The sequence below is a fragment of the Patiria miniata genome, unplaced genomic scaffold, assembly GCF_015706575.1.
Source record: "Patiria miniata isolate m_02_andy unplaced genomic scaffold, ASM1570657v1 HiC_scaffold_1, whole genome shotgun sequence".
Classification (NCBI taxonomy): domain Eukaryota; kingdom Metazoa; phylum Echinodermata; class Asteroidea; order Valvatida; family Asterinidae; genus Patiria; species Patiria miniata.
Genome location: NW_024037047.1, coordinates 20002663 through 20020269, shown reverse-complemented (window position 1 = coordinate 20020269; position 17607 = coordinate 20002663). Strand labels below are relative to the sequence as shown.

Here is a 17607-nt window from a genome sequence, read left to right as displayed (position 1 = left end):
AACAAAAACGCTCGAAGTTGGGCACTTTAGGGTTAAACTTTTCACATTTCGCGGGCACTGAAAGAGTTAATGATGATCAAATCCTTTTACGAGTCCAAATTCTGGAAGTATTTTCAAGAGGCTCAAGAGCCGAGTTTTTGGAAATGGCCAAGTCTCTAATATAAATGCAAAACCCTAAATGGACTATAAAGATAAACTAGACACACTGTTTACTTTAAAAGTTTTCAGCACCATATTTGCAAGAAGGGGATTGATTTCAAGGAGCTACATGTACCAGTACCAAGCAGACTTTTTTGTTGTTGCTATTACGTACTTATAACTCACCCGAGAACCAGGTATCAGCATTACGAGTCAATACACCTTTTTATTTGGCTGGTAATGGTAATCGTTTTTGAAAAAGTGAGTTCTTTCTGCTCTTACTAAATTATCTTGTTTGTAGCAGCTCCTGGAGATTGCAATGGCAGCACAGTGCTTGGGGGTGGGGTGGGGGATGGGGGCACACTATCTGAAGTTAGGGGGAGGGGGACAAAAGAGATAACGTAAAAAAAGACAATTTCAAAAAGGGAGGGATGGAAGAATGTCCCCAATGCATTATGGGGTGTGGGGAGGGGGTTACAGTATCCGAAGGTCGGACACAATTTCCACAAAATTTTAAAAAGAGTTTAGTAAAAATATCTTGAATGCCTCCCACTCTTTCTCATCCCCAACCCCTTTCGCCATGCTAGTAACGTCAGGAATGCTGCACACCTGTTAATTAAGAAAGACTAATTGTTGAACCACCAGCACTGGGCTGGAAAGTTCAGTCGGTAGATCGCAGGGATGGCAATCTAGATGATGTTCCAAATTCAAATTCTGCTCCAGTCATTTTCTTTGTAATTGTTTTTGGATTTGGCCACTTATCTCTGTACGTTGAGCATTCTGGACAGCTCAACGACCGAACTCCGCAGTGTGTCTCTGTCTCGGTCCACTGTCAGCAACTCTTCTTGTAGGTGCTCCAGGGTTCCGAGGAGCGATGAACGTTCGTTTTCTAGGACGTCCAGAGCTCGCTTCATTTTTACAACTTGAGCGATGAGTTGTGCATTCTCTTCTTCAAGTTGGGCCGGGGATGCTGTTGGGGTTTTGTCCTCTAAAGTGGGAGGAATGGAGGCCACTTTGGGTGCATCACTCACACCTGTAAAATTATGTAAAATAATGTACAATTCTGCATTTTATGTTCGTGATGTCAAAAAGGTGAAGAATAGGAGAAATTGCCTGTTCGGGTTTTTTCCTCTTGCATTTCTTGAAATAACATTTCTACTCATGTGTGATTGGAATGTGGTTTAAATCTGTTGCAATCCTGTTCTAAGGCAAGACACTTTACTTCAACTGCCTCTCTCGATCCATGAGTATACTTGTCAATGGGTATGTGATGATAGAGACCAGATTGCTCTGATCTCAAGCTGCTCCAGAAAACTGGTCTCATGACCTGAAGAACTGAGGTCATGATAGTGAAATGGTGCTTATGTTCTTGGGCAAGGCACTTTACCACAATTGCCTCTCCCCACCAAGGAGTATAAACGGACACCTGTCAGGGTAGAAACCAGATTGCCCTGATCTCAAGCTGCTGCAGAAAACTGGTCTCATGACCTGAAGAACTGAGGTCATGATAGTGAAGTAGCGCTTATGTTCTTGGGCAAGGCACTTTACCACAATTGGCTCTCTCCACCCAGGAGTATAAATGGGCAGTTGTGAGGATAGAGACCAGATTGCTCTGATCTCAAGCTGCTGCAGAAAACTGGTCTCATGGCCTGAAGAACTGAGGTCATGATAGTGAAGTAGCGCTTATGTTCTTGGGCAAGGCACTTTACCACAATTGGCTCTCTCCACCCAGGAGTATAAATGGGCAGTTGTGAGGATAGAGACCAGATTGCTCTGATCTCAAGCTGCTGCAGAAAACTGGTCTCATGGTCTGAATCTGATGGCTAATACATGTAGCTGTGAAGCACATTGAGACGTTGCACACGTACATATACACACACATTTGTTCATGGTGTAAATCAAGGATTTTCTTTTGTTCCTCTTCCCTTTTCTTTTGTTTGCACTAACGTTTTCGCAACAGCTCTCATTGGTTTTGTGTGTCCTCGATTTGCACCATAAACATGCGCATGTATACATAATAAGCAACTGCATTTTATAATTATTAGCCTTGATTTTTCCTGCAAGTAAAACTGACCTAATTATGTTGGCACTGAAAAAAAGGTTAAAAATATACAAAAAAACCTACCTTCTATGTGGAACACACCGTCGGCCGTGCGGTGTACGTGAATGGTTGACAATGCTAGACACATGGGCTGGGGACCAGGATGGGTCGGGTAGATGGGCGGAGTATCATCCTACAAAAAAAGGGGGGTGGGTCAGAATTTAATTAAAGACTGAAATTTTGAACAAAGTTTGTGTGAACGTCACCTAAAAGTTCACCTGATTGGTTGATTTCTAATATTGTTGATACAATGTATTTTTATACATCACTATTTGTTCATTATGTCTGATTGTTTGTGTTGTGCTTTTTGTTTATATTGTAAAGCGCAATGATCATTAGTTTGAAAAATTGCACTATATACAGTATTGGTATTAAACTACTAAAAACTGTGTACAGGCGACAGATTTTGCTAATCGCGTCTGCATTAGGATGACATGCCTTATTGTGGCGACAAACTGGTGTCACCCTTTTGTTAAAACGACCCTTTGAAGATAGAATTGTATTGTTGCAAACCATCTAGATTGATTCCTTGTGGTCCAAAACACACCTATACCGAAATTCGTGGAGAAAGAATAAGGTGCAGTTGGGTTAGGTGACATTTTAGGTTTGTGCACAAGTCTATGGGAAAGTTGCCCTATAAACCCTAACCCCCAACAGGTTTGCTCTAGGCACCCTGCCAATTGCAACAAAATACAACTTAGCTGAAATAAGAGCCATGATAAATGCAACAAATTGCAACAGTGGATTCTGTTGCATTGTGCAGTGAACCCAGTGCATACCAGCCTTGGCACCAAGCAGTTACCTTGCTAAATGCAACCAAATACAGCAGTGGATTCTGTTGTATCGCCTTGGCACTATGAGCAGTTGCCCTGCTAAATGCAACACATCGCAACAGTGGATTATGTTGCATTGTGCAGTTAACCCAGTGCACACCAGCCTTGGCACCAAGCAGTTACCCTGCTTAATGCAACCAAATGCAACAGTGGATTCTGTTGTATTGCCTTGGCACTATGAGCAGTTACCCTGCTCAATGCAACAAGATGCAACAAAGCACGGTGACTTGAGTTGCCTGCTAAATGCAACAGTATGCGACAATGTTTTAGCTCTGTTGCTTTCTGTTGCATTTAGCATGGTTAGGGAAGCATTCAGCAGTCATCGGCGCCCTAAGCTTCAAATGGGGCGGTTGGACAAGCATAGTTTAAACTGTAGACAACACTATTGACAAAGCCAGGTTTTGGAAAATGATCTTATGAGGGATCTTACCATGAGCTCGATTGTTGAGTTGAACGCCCTGATGGACATAGGCATGGCATCGCCTATCGTTTCGTCCGTCACAAAACTGCCAAGATGGGTCATGGTGGACATGCGGAAGGTGGTCACCAGACCGCACACCTAACCACAAAAAAAAAAAAAAATAAAAAATAAGATCAACCAAATCATATACACAAGTATATTTTGAAAGTTTGCTTGTTGAAAGACACACTGTAAATGACGGCCATTTCATTTGCAATTCGGGACGATTCACAATGCAGTGCGCCACCAAGAGTTTGCCACCGAGAGTTCATTTTTCCCAGTGCGTTGTGGGAGCTGGTCAACAAATTCACAGCGCAGGACATATGAAATTATTAGTTTTTCTGGTCAGTAGTTTCGTAAGCGTACGATTCAAGTATCTGTTTGCCCTTTTCTTTTTAATGAATATGGTGCTTTTTTGTACGGGCAGCAGAATGATATGCCCCAATCTATAACAAATTAGCTCAAGTAGTCTACTGACACTCATTCAAAAAGGCCTTATTTTGTCGACCGCAAAGTTGAAAAATGGACTCTCCATGGCAAACTCTTGGTGGCACACTGCACTGTGAATTGCCTGAATTGAAATAAAAACTTGCACCATGTATTTGAAGTGATATTTAGTCGTTCTACCACTTAAGTTTATGGCATAAAGTCTTTTTGAACTGAATTACCTCAAGTTGCAGGAATCCTCTTTCTCCACCCCCTGGCGATAGAATGTCTGCCTTGGGTCCGCTCTGTAACCTCAACAGCGCTACCGGTACATTGGCTGATGCTTCCAGCTCTGTGTCGTCCAGTTTGCTCTTTCTACTGCGCTCACCTAAACAAGAGATCCAACATGTGAAAACCGTGACTGAAGTATTGATTCTAGTCCTAATGCGCCGAACCAAACAGTACGTACATAAGGAGCAATAATAGAGCTATATTAAATTACTAGAGCGCTCACTCATGTACAAAGTGATGCCTGCTGGGCGCATCCATGTTTGTGCACAAATCTATGGAGTACTTGAAATTTTGAACGGCTTTTGTACGGCTATTTGCATATCTGCGTTTGTATTCCATACCGGTGCGTTATCGAAACCGATACGCCCAAAACCGGAATGCATGATCAGCAAATGAGCGTGTCATTTTGCTCTACGTAAATCTACGCTGCAGATGATTAACAGTGACAGTTTTTTTTTTAACCGTAACATGACGCGCTTAAGTTGTTTGCGTACGTTCTACTTGCACGTTGCATTTAGAGTACACTTTCAAAATCCAATCCATCTATTTATGTTCTACAAACACGCACATGAATTCAAAATGTCTGCGCCCAGGACAGCTTCAAAGCGTCTCTGCGCGCAAGAATGAGGAGTTAGCGCTCTAGTAATTTATTATAGCTCTAAGGGAGCAACACTGGCCAACCTAAGTTGATGTTGGTTTCAGACAGGTGAGTTTTATGTATTGATTCTCCATTGACTCAACTTTGAAGTCATTTCGAATGACTGCAACAGTCAATTTTTTCTGTATATTGTACATGCCGTTTCTCCTAACTGTAATGTTTATGTAATTAATTGAAATCTCCAGGATAAATTGGTTTGGCACCACCCTAGACTGACTGACTGGAATTGGTGTTATATACATACATGGTGGTTATGAACAAAACTGTTATCTGATATTTACTTTATACTGAATGAACACTTATTCTTTTTTTTTGGGGGGGGGGGGGTTTAGTGGGTAGGTAAAGATTGCACGAAGGGCAAGGGGTTGGATTTAGTGGGTAGGTAAGGATCGCTTGAAGGGCAAGGGGTTGGTAGGGTTGTTTGTTAAGGTGTTTTTTTGGGGGGGGGGGGTTCAAGGGAAGGAGTGGGGAATGAGGTGGGAAAAAGTGAGGGGTGGCCAAAGATTTTCAATACCTTGTTCTCAATTTGAGGGACTAACTCATAGGCTATGCCACAACAGACATGTCTCATCATCAAGCAATCAAAAGAAATTGATAAAGCCCCAAAATCAAAAAGTTTACTCTAAGGCGCTGATGGGGCATCAGAAAGAAGAAAAATGATTGATGGTACACCTCCTGAAACAGGTGAGCTTTCAGGAGTGTCTTGAATGTATGCAGTGAGGTGGTATCTGTAATGTATTCTGGAAGTTTGTTCCAGATTCTGGGGCCGTATACAGAAAATTATCCATCAGCAAAAGAGACACAATGGGTTCTTGGCTCAACATTATGTCATTATGCGACACAAAGTGATGTATGTCTATCACAAACTTGGTAAGTACAGGCACACCAATTCCTCTAGATTAGTTCGTATCATTGGTTCGAGGAATTTAAAACTGTCAGTCACATGGTAAGTTTTAGTATGGATTGATTACACAGGGTTCGACCTCAACTTTTTTGTTAACTAGCCAGCCGGACTACTGAAACGGACTCTTAACTAGCCCGCGGGCATTTTCACTAGCCCGCATTTTTTTTCTTATCTCAAATACAAAATGGCGTATTTTCAGGCTCAATTCTGAGGCAAGTGTTTTTGGATTAACATATCTAATAGTTTAACCTTTTAAAACAGTTGATAAAATTAAACACAAATTGATGGGGTTTTCTTTCTGAATGTAATGATTTGTACACTGGGAAATAAATTTTCACGTAATTTTGAGCATGACAATAAAAAAATCTAATCTAATCTACATGTAATCTAATTTATTTCTTCCTGTACGTTCATCGTTGCCGAATCCCAATAATTTTTCACTCGCCAGCCGGGCTACTTAAGGAATAGTTTGACTAGCCCGCCGCTGTTTTGACTAGCATTTGGCTAGCGGGCTACCACTTATTTCGAACCCTGTTGCAGCTGCATTGCATGACTGCATCCAACGTTCAAGTAACACATTCTCAACACCTGTGGCCAAGTTCGGGCAAGGACCATTAGTCAACTAGTGGTTGATTTGTGACGTACCTTACGCCTGCGCACTAATAGCAACGTGCGAACGTCTCTAGTCAAAAGTCTCTAGTCAAACACTGGTCAAAATCGACCAGTCAACCATTGGTCGACCATTGGTCAGCAATAGTTCTTGCGCGAACTTGCCCTTTGTTGTAGTCGGGTCACAAGTAAATCACAAGTCAATAGTATTTCTGTTACAAGCCTATCACAAGTTCCTCACAAGTCCATCACAAGTCTGGTTGCAAGTTAATCGTAAGTCTGTTCCCAAGTGTGATCACGTGAACAGTTACAAATGCCATTGAATAGCTTGCGACTTGCGCCAAGTTCGCGCAAGGACTATAGTTGACCAATGGTTAACTAACGTTTGCCCGAACTCTGTCTAGTCAACGGTGGTTGACTACGCTAGTCGACTATTTGGAACCAGCCTACTGGGGTTGGTTGCTTCGCTGGTAACCAATAGCCGCGCGCATTCATAACGCTAGCAGAGAGCCAGGATCCAGAAGTTTTGCGATGACATTTTGACCAGCGTTTGACTAGAGACGTTCGCACGTTGCTACCAGTGCGCAGGCGTAAGGTACGTCACAAATCAACCACTAGTCGACTAATGGTCCTTGCCCGAACTTGGCCAACACTTGCACTGAATTACTTGTGATGGGCTTTAATAGAGAGGACTTGATAACTTAACCTATATGTGTTTTACTATTCTGCCCATCAATGGCAAGTGTAAATGCAAACCAATACACTGCTAAAAATGGTATTCTTAAAACTAAAAAAAAATCTTATTTCAAGAAACATTTGCTCGTCTCACTCTCTAGAACATTTTTCAAGGGAGTGAGACAAAAAACAACAACATTCCTTGAAACAAGAATTATGTTCTTATATTCAGAAATGTAAAAAAATTATTTTTAGTAGTATAATTATAAAACTTATTAACCCTAACGTCCTAAGGGCTCTTTGGGGGTCAAGGACCAAATATCACAGAATACTAATGTGTTGTGCCACTTGTATGGAAAGAAATGCATAGTACAGGTTACTATAGCCCCATAAATGTGGCCTATTTACTGGACTACCTCCGTAAACATAGGCCCCACATCCACATGTACAAAAACGTGTCGCACTTTGCCAAATTTTGATTTTCACATTTAGGCTTAGTTTGTAGGTTTGTTTTGCTTTAGAAGCATACTCACCCTCTTTATAGGCTAATCAGAAAGTGCTGCCTTTTTCAGATGTCTAATTTTTGTGAAATTTCATGTTGAAATTTTGATATGCAAACGTGTGCAAATGAATCTGGAAATTTCACGAAAAATAGACATCTGAAAAAGGCAGCACTTTCTGATTAGCCTATAAAGAGGGTGAGTATGCTTCTAAAGCAAAACAAACCTACAAACTAAGCCTAAATGTGAAAATCAAAATTTGGCAAAGTGCGACACGTTTTTGTACATGTGGATGTGTGGCCTATGTTTACGGAGGTAGTCCAGTAAATTGGCCACATTTACGGGGCTAAGGTTACTACTGAGTAGAATTTTGTAGCTTTAGGTGAGGTTAGATTTAATGGTCCTGAAAATGTACATGTACTCTGCATGCTCTGCGCTGGACGTAATGAACTAATGTTCCAGTAAATGTATAATTTCCCCCTGTGTACGTTCAGACAACAGTCTTCATGTAAATTTGGGAATATGAACAAAAAAGGAAACAGAATTTGGGAAAACTGCTCACAATATTAGCTACTACGGATACAACATGCTACTTAGCCACTACGTATTAATACAATGATTTGGCGGGTGAAAACTGTGCACAGGTAAAGCATAGCACGGACTAAACATTCACTAGCAATGGAGGCTTTGCAATGACATGCTTACTAAAACTCGCACATCTCTCTCAACTTAATTCAGTATTGAGTTTTTGCTCTTAAACAATGTAATTTCATAAACATTTTATGCTCAGAGTTGTCCGAGGGCCAAAAATTCACAAACTTACTTGGAACTCGACTCAAACCCACGACCTTCTGCTTTCTAAAGCAGAGGTCTTATCAGTAGACCACCAGGCTTGTGCCGGTGATAAAGGCAAAGCCAATGATAAATTCACATCTCCTGAGTAGGTGCAACTATGCATTGACTGTAGCTGATGGATAAGCCAGCTGTGCCTACCATTAGCCTGCTTTTGTCGGTTGACTGAATTTGACTAGTTACATAGTACAGTGCTTGCTTGCAATATTATCTGACTGTTGGTGACTAGCCTGTGTAAAAGGCATGGTAGGGGAAGAGGATTGATTTTGATGGAGTCCATACCCACGTGAAGATGTAACAGGTTTGTGCACTTTTTTCGATGAAAATTACATGTAGATGTGCATGCACTGTGCCATCCACACATGAACTAGTATGTGCACACACCATGGCTTTCACTATGGCTCTCATGAGCAGACCTCTACTGTTTCAGCATGTAGTCCAAAATACAAACCCTAGGACTAGGGCCCGATTTCACGAAAAGATGCGACACGTCGCAAACCAAATTACATGTAACACGTAGCAACTCGCGACGCGTTGTACGATCCATTTCACCAAACTTACGATGTGTTGAACGCATTGTGAATTCCTTTCCTTGACAACCGCCTAATTAAAACACGTCCCAAGTTACGGCCTGACTGATGGTCATCGCGAAATAAGAAGCGTTTTTTTTCTCAGCCAGTTAAATGCCATAGAAATTACATAAACGAGACTTTAATACCGAGACAATGTGTGTACTTTTGCAAAAGGAAAATGCATTGAATAATTATTAACTAGCCTGCAATACTGCAGTTTAAATTCCAAAGTAGGTATCAGTCCACTGTGAGCTTGTTTTCCATTAAAACTGCATCCCACGTTCGCCATTTCGTTATACGTTTTAGAAACTTTTGGAGCAGAGATCCAACGACTGTTTGACTATCAGACGACTACTGTATATACTGAATAAAAGCATTCACCATATTGTGCTATAAATACACATACGACGCGTCGCAGCTGCAACACATCATAGGGATACGACTCCTCAAAGCGCTGCGATGCATCGAGTTACGATGAGTTATCAGGTGCTGTACCTTACCTATCAGAATAAATAAGCCACAAACGACGTTTACAAATTGTCCTAGGAATGTACAGAACATTGCAATTCATGACTAACGCTGCGTCCGAAACTCTTATCTAGAGCTACATGTCTTTTCTTGGTCTTCGTCCATCAAAAGCATCTTTGATACATGTATCTACATCTATAGGGCTCCCTCAATGACGGCCATCTCTGTAGGAGAACTGCAACTGCGTATTTTACGCAATCAAGCACGCATTGCGCATTGTTGGAAATGTTTCAATCACGCGCGCTTGTTGCTCGAAATGTGTTCGAAATACGACGCATCCGATGCGCGTTACATAAGTTGATGCTCAAAATGCCGATGCACGTGCATGGTCTGTAGGAAATGACGTCATTTGAAAGAGACCTATTATCTATGATAACAGACGTAGTCTCAGCTCTGGAAGTTTGTTACAAACATGATCTACATGTAGGTGCAAGGCATACAAAGTGTGTGCATTGTGCCCGTCCGGTATACGAAGTGCTGTTTTACACCCTGTATTGGTGGTTGAACAGTTTCCCATAATTATGAGGTGGGATGCATACCTGTGACTTAAAAATGCCTTGAACATGTATAGCTACACCACTCCCTACTAAAATGTCACTTGATATTTAACATCTACCATGTTGTTCATGTCCCAACCGTTGAAGTCCAAACTTGAATGATGACAGTCGGCCAAAAGAGTGATCCTTTTTGTTTGGTCCCTGTCCTCAACAATGAATGAACATGTGGCACAGTCGCCGCAGCAAAGTTCCCAAAACATGCACTTTGGGAATTTGCAGTGTTTCGCAAACGTCCAATCAGTCAACACCAAACACCCATTTTTTTTATGTTCTTCTCAAAATTGGTTTACCACAATGTACAAGAAAGTTGTAATACTTTGCATTCTCACAGAAAAGCGTGTCTCCCTTTCGTTACTCACCTGCGAGCTGGGGAAAGCGAAAAAGCTTTCCCCGCACTCTGACTGGCGAATTAGACATTCCCGGTGACGTTATTACTTCATAAACAAATTATGGGTGAATAAAATAAAGAGGAAAGAAAAAGTCAACATGTTTTTTTTTTTAATTTCTACTGGAGTACGATGTCACACATACATTGTACACAAGATTTTCACAACGTTGTTGAGCAGGTATTAAGACTGAGAAGCTAAAATGCTACACAAAAGTCACTGCAGGCATCTATGCATGTGTTCTCTGTGGCAAGAAAATAAAGAGTCATAGACCAATAACACAAACAGGGTGAGTAAAAAAAAACGAAACCCAAATGTCGGGACTACTGATTTAGGGAAGTTCTGCATGTAGCACTTTCAAAATCTAGGATATGAAAGCCCAATCCATCAGCTTTCTTTTAGTACAAAAATCATTCAAATCACTCATGTACTTTTCAAGTTACGGAATATTAAACACAACCACTGTTTTAAGGTTCTGCCCACGAATCACAAAAAAAGGTGTGCATTCTTTCAGCAAAACGAAAACAATTTACACACATCCCTATGTGATTTCTTTTCGTTTTGTTGAAAGAACACTGATCTTTTTTGTGATCCGTGGACAGAACCTTAAAACGGTGGTTGTGTTTAAAATTCTGTAACTTGAAAAGTACATGAGTGATTTGAATGATTCATGTATTAAAAGAAAGCTTAAGAATTGGACTTTCATATCCTACATTTTGAAATTGCTACATGCAGAACTTCCCTAAAACAATGGTCCCAACATTTGGGTTTTGTTTTTTTGTTACTCACCCTGTATTATTTCTGATATTTTTTTTTCAGCACTACCCTGAATTTGCAACGAAAAATAATAGTCAGGTATGCAGGGTCACAAGCAACAAGAAAATGCTACAAATTGAAACATGCAGTAACAGTATGTGATTGACAGCAATCTTGCATTGTAAACATACACGAACTACACACATTTATGTCGGACAGACTGCTTTTCGGGATATGTTTGTTAACAATGTGAAGTGTCTTGGTCTCTCAAGGTCCAGTGCATCGAACTCAAGGTCTGTGGGTATTTCTGAAGGTTGTTGGATTGAGTTAAAGGGAATGTACATCATTGGCTTTTGCTGTAATTTTTAGAAATGAACTATTTGAGGGGTTAGCATAATAGATCAAATATTGTTACACTGACATGTTTGAAGTTTTGTGTTTGAAAATGCTGGAAAAACCAAGAAAAACAAAAATGTTCAAGTAGTCTGGTTCCTTGACTCCACTAAAGATAAAATTGATCAATTTACAGATGCCGGAAATTGTAAGGTAAGGGAACCAGTCTAGCTGGCCTGCACCCATTCATGAACATGTAACCAATAGCAAACACAATTTGGACTGAAACAAGTGTAAAGTTGGAGCAGTAGTTGAAAAATAGTCAGGTTTTTCCAACGGTGGTCGGCCGACCACCGTTGGAAATGTATACAAATATACCATTTTCTTGAAAATTCACACCAGGTGCCATAATTTTACAGGATGCTTTAGACTGTCATTTACCAACATCCTAGTAAGGTATTTTGTAAAAACTTGGTAGTTTTATTTTTCGATTTTTGCAAATGTTGTATATTCCCTTTAAGCATGGAGGGTTGTGGCGCATGTGCCCTTGGGCATGCTGCTCCACATCTTGGAGCACATGGACATCTAAGAGGGCAGAGATGGTTACTGTGATCGATTCTACCTGCTTTGCGCCCAAATAGCAGCATCCAGCTGTATACTCCCATGGGGGCTGAGATGGTCTTTGGCATGTTTAATGTGCCCCATGAGCAGGGGTAACAATGTAGTACCTTGGGCAGCAATATTATACAAATATTGAGTGGCTCAGCGTGGAATGGGAGGAATATTATCGCAAGGTAAAATCTGGACTTTTCCATTTCACGAGGCAAAGCTGAGTGAACTGGTAAAGTCCAGATTTTACCGAGGGATAATAGTTCTCCCATTTCACAATTTATAGCCACTCAATATTTGTTTTATATAACTGACATACAGATCCTTGTCATTTGATATATTTGAACTTTTATTTCAATACAAAACTGGACAAAAATGTATTTCTCTCTTCCAAACCACCCCTTCACGAAAATGTTTGAACCCAACGCTGTAGTGCTGGCTCTTTGGAACAATACGCGCTACTTGCAACGCTGAACGCGCATACCAGCATGCTTTTGCACACAAATACCGAGTCATGGAACAAGAATGATCCTAACCGTTCAATAGTATTTCCCATTCCCCATGGGCGGATAGTACTTTTTGAGACCCGGCGTGAATGGGAGTAATAACGAATGTCACGTGATGTGAGTTCCACCAATCACATGACAAGGATCTGTATGTCGGTTATATAATAGTGGATATATACACGTATGCTTTGAAAATAATGATGCACCGTTATTAAAAAAAAAAAAAATCACTTTCAGTTCCCAAGTCTCATGTGCTGTATACTGCTCGGGACTGATTTCTGCTTTAACCCTAGCTCCCCAGCCTAATTTACTAGGAACCATACCCATTCAGGCAAATTCCAACACCCACATGGGAAATTGTACACACACACACACTGTTGGACTTAGTTTCTGGAGGTATGCCAAACCCAATGTAAAAGACCATCAGTTTAAGGGTACTGTACCTATCCCTTTGATGGGTTGAGTTCGGTTACCAATAGTTTCTGCTTGGCATCTCTTTGTGAAAATGATTTGAATTTTACCTGCTGAGATGGTAGACATGAACTCCTTAAAGTCCGCATTGCCCTTTTCTTCCCGCTCCAGGCGATTCACTTGAGCTTTGACGGCCATGTCAGGCCCGTTGACCTCTACAGCGGCCGTGACCCCAATGAGGTGAAAGGTCACCACTGACACCTGTGGGGAGGCCAGATGGCAAGTTAAAGGTTTATGGAATCTTGGCTTTAATTTTTAGCTTTGGTTTCATCTCTGGCTTCGTACAGAATTATTTAGAATGGACCATTTCCCAAACTTAGATTGTGTCTCCAGCTTAGGCTGCATATCACACTTCAGAAGAATCAAGAATTGGCGATTTCCTTAATCTATTTTGCCACGATTAGGCCTCATTTCAGGGTGTAGTATCATTAAAATGGCACATCTCCCAAAACACGATTTTGTCTCCAGCTTAGGGCTTAATCCCTGGTTTTGGAATCATTTAGAAAGCTTTGGTGACTAATCCAATGGAAATATACTCCCTGCCTTCCTCAATCCTACAAAATCCCATAAACCCTCCTAATCAATGTTATGGTTATCAAATCAAACCCACCTTCTTCAGTTTGAATTTGTTGTTTCTGTAATCTTCCACAATCTCTTCAGTACTTTCTCCTGCAGGTTTACCCTGTTCCTGACCTAAAATAGGGAACATTTAAAAACACACCTTTGTTATCTTAAGTGTTTCATTTTGTGGTTTTAAAAGAGTTTATGAGAAAATCTGACAACTCTTTGCCCCCCCCCCTTCCATTGTGTCATCCTACTCTCCCCCTTTGTAACGGTTGAGGGAGTACTTGTGCATGGAGACTCTACACATGATCGTTATAGCTTGTGCTCTTGAGCAAGGCACTTTACCATTATTGCTTCGTCCTTCGGATGGGACGTAAAGCCCTAGGTCCCGTGTGTTGTGTAATGCACGTTAAAGAACCCAGTAACACTTGTCGCTAAGAGGAGGGGTTTGCCCCGGTGTTTCTGGCAGTGGCAGCAATTATGCGCCGCAGCACCTAGCAAAAATGTGCTACATAATGGGTCTCATAATGTTTATATACTTCATTTACCTGGCTTTGGTTGCATTCTCCCCCTGCGCTTTGTATCCTCTGGCAAAAAGCGCTATATAAATACAGTTATTATTATTATTATTATTTTATTGTAATTCTGAGGCTTTCCTTACCTGCATCACTTTCTGTCTCCGTACCATGTCCACTACTCACGGACTGACCGTCCCCCTTGACAGCCATGACGAACCCCTCACTGGAGTCGCTGCTCAGTGAGATGATGTCAAGGTCCACTGATTCGTCCAGGGAGGTCATCGACTCAGCCCGGCTGCCGGTCTTGATCTCCTGTAAAGAGGAGAAAGAGAACTGGTGGACCCGGGCCAGGTCCGACTGGGAGGAGCTCCGCGGAGGGTGAGTGGAGTCACTGTTCCTGAAGACGGGGCTTCCAGATGCTGAGTGGGTCGTCAGAAGCATCTCTTGGGACTTCCGCCGCTGCGATCGGCTCCCAGTAGATGAAGCGTCAGATGGCTGGCGCGAGTGTGTCCGTGCCGGTGCGTTGTCAGTAATGAGCACCGCGCCTGGTGGCCCGTTGTTTGGTACAACAGATTCCTGCTGGAGAAACGCTCCTGCCTCTGTGCTCCCAATGCTCCCACCTCTAAACTCCTTCACAGGTGAGGAGCTGGATATTTCGACCGTTGGGATGTCGCTGTCTGGCGATCCCTTATCGGAGGCCGATTGTGTCAGCACTTTATCCTCGTAGGCGAAATCCTTGTCCGTTTTTGGTTTGTCATTTCTGACGCTGTCAGTTGAAGCTCCAACATCGCTCGCTGAGCCCATCTCTGAAAGACTTGCACTAGTCCTTCCGTTGGGGAGATCACCTGCCCCGCCTTCCACAGGTTCTTCATCGGTATCCTCATCACCAGGGATAGGTGGCATGACGATGGAGGCTTCTATGTCTGGACACTCGAAGGCCACCACTTGACTCAGCAGCGGGACAGGCCTGTCCTTGGACGCAAACATGTTCTGGTCTGCTTCAAGGGACTGCTGTAGATTCTGAACAGATTGCTGAAGTCGCAACAAAAACAGCATCTAGAAAAAGAAGTTATATAATGGATTAATTTTAAGCCAAAAGGTTTTGATTCAATGACAACGGTGTAAAATGGCAGGTGGTACCTACCTGATAATGGTTGATGACGAGACTAACTTTGGAAGGCGTATGTGCAATGATGTGCACGTCCGCTGTGTTTGCTTCAGTGCTGACCTCATGGCTGTTACGGGGTGCCATGCCGATGCCACTCGGTGCAAGGGCACTATTGCTGACAAGTGAATGAGCCAACGTCCTGTCAGTGCCGACTTCCGCGGGTTTGTCCCCGAGAGGGGCATCATGGGAATGCTGTGATTGGCCACTGTGAGCCAGACTGGCCTTAAGCTGCTCTGTCTGATTTTCTACGTCAGGATTGGCCGCAACACGCCCCAGGGCTCGGTGCTCTGCTGCTCTGGATGGTGACTGGTCAGAATTGACAACTTGCGAGAATTCCGGTAAGTGAGTCCTATCGCCTGATTGGTAGGCATGTGATAAGTGCGGATGAGTCCTGCCCTGGGATTGGTTGTTGCTTCTTTTGTTGGGCGAGCACAGCCATAGGCTAAGCGGGATCGGGTCGACCAATGGCACAGGTCGATCCGGGGAGCTGGGCACGCCCTGAAAGTCGGCCCAGATCTGCTCAATCTTGACATTCCACACGTCATCTACGGCGTCAGCTCTGAACACGTGAGTCGTGAGTTGGCTGATTCCCGGCGCAGAAGCCTGGGGCGGACTGGGTTGATGGTCACTAGACTGGTTAGGCAGGGTACCGTTGGCGACTGGGAACTGGGGTTCGCACTCGCGGGGCAGGATAAAGTTTGCCTGGTAGGCATGATCCCAAAACAGCTTGGGTAATGTCTTCAGGTCGCTGGCTGAGTTCGGGAAGGAGGTTTTGCCCATGAAGAGTTTCTTGGTGTTCAGAGATTGAAGGACATGGGAGAGATCGGGACGAGTGGAACCTGTGCCGACTCGGGAGTTGGTCGCAGTGACCTGAGACATCTGGATGTGAAGTTCCGGAGGTCGATCTGGTTGGCCTAAGACAGGGACCTCTGCCGGTAAAATAACCTGCATCACAGGCAAAATGCACAAGAAATGTAATCAATGCACGTCACACATCAATCAAATGTCATTCAGAATGATTCACATGACAATCACATGATTGTCACATCTGACTCACATGTCAGTTAGAAGTCGATCAGAAGTCAATCAAGAGACAATCATAAATCAATCACTATTCAATCACGTCAATAGAAGTCAGCCACAAGTCAAAGTACACCTTCAGGGGACAAACGTCTGAATAGCTTGTCACTTGACATGACACTGAATGATTGTTGACTGACTTGTGGGTGACATGTGATTGGCTTGTCATTGATAAGGCCAAAAAAAAAAAGTCTCCGGTTTCTGGTATGGAGCTTGTCCAAAAAGTGGTGCGGCGACGCGGCCTTTTTTTTTTTTTGGCCTGTTTTTTTTGCTTCAAATGTCGGCTGATGACTGCAAATGGTGCCCGACTAAACTTAGTGCAAATATAATGGGAGTCCAGAGAGGCCACATAAAGCTTATTCTCGATCATAACCCCATCTAAAAACACGTTAAAACTGTGCAGCAGCAGGATTCCAGTCAAACCAGTGAGTTTGGCGGTTTTGGGACATCATCTTTTATTGAAAAAAAAAACTTTTTCATTTTGCCGACGCGCATGGCTACGGCGACACGCGCGCATACCAGAAACCGGAGACTTTTTTTTTTTGGCCTAAGAGATTGAGTTCTGATTGTCTTGTGATGACTTATAATCGACTTGTGAATAATATGACTTTTGACTTGAAATTTTATCCTTGCTATAGGATAAAGGCAGGCTTTACCTTAATTAATAGGCACAAGTGCATTAAGGCACACATTAGAGTGGCCCCTTCCATCAACTTGTGATTGACTTGTGATTATTTTGTGATTACTGGTGATTAACTTATGATTGATTTGTGTTTGGACTTACCTTTGGCATCAGTGCATCCAGACGTATATCAGTATGATCCCTCCCTTCCGACACCACACCCTGGCTGTACTCGTCAACATCAGGCTGAAAGAAAAAATGTTATTAAACATGTTAAAGGGAATGTACATCATTGGATTTGATGTAATTTTCAGAAATGAACTATTTGAGGGGTTAGTATATATAGATCAAATTATTGTTACACTGACATTTTTGAAGTTTTGTGTTCGAAAAGGTTGGAAAAACCAAGATAAACAAAAATGTTTAAGTAGTCTGGTTCCCTGACTCCACAAAAGATAAAATGGATCAATTTATAGATGATGGAAAATTG

The 17607-nt window shown here is 42.4% G+C and overlaps 1 protein-coding gene across 2 annotated transcripts in view; it reads right to left on the bottom strand.

Annotated features, from left to right (window-relative positions):
- Positions 1-879: 879 nt before the first annotated feature.
- LOC119724988 (UHRF1-binding protein 1-like) overlaps positions 880-17607 on the bottom strand; it is a 46576-nt gene continuing 29848 nt past the window's right edge. The window contains exons 13-22 of one of the 2 annotated variants that reach the window (XM_038196356.1): positions 17280-17363; positions 15392-16360; positions 14391-15303; positions 13776-13858; positions 13216-13366; positions 10464-10538; positions 4201-4346; positions 3503-3631; positions 2264-2372; positions 880-1171 (exon numbers count right to left, since the gene is read on the bottom strand). In XM_038196356.1, coding sequence (XP_038052284.1) covers positions 897-1171; positions 2264-2372; positions 3503-3631; positions 4201-4346; positions 10464-10538; positions 13216-13366; positions 13776-13858; positions 14391-15303; positions 15392-16360; positions 17280-17363 — 2934 coding nt within the window. In that variant the 3' untranslated portion in view covers positions 880-896. The remainder of the gene's footprint in view (positions 1172-2263; positions 2373-3502; positions 3632-4200; positions 4347-10463; positions 10539-13215; positions 13367-13775; positions 13859-14390; positions 15304-15391; positions 16361-17279; positions 17364-17607) is intronic. The other variant, XM_038196363.1, reaches the window with a different exon arrangement.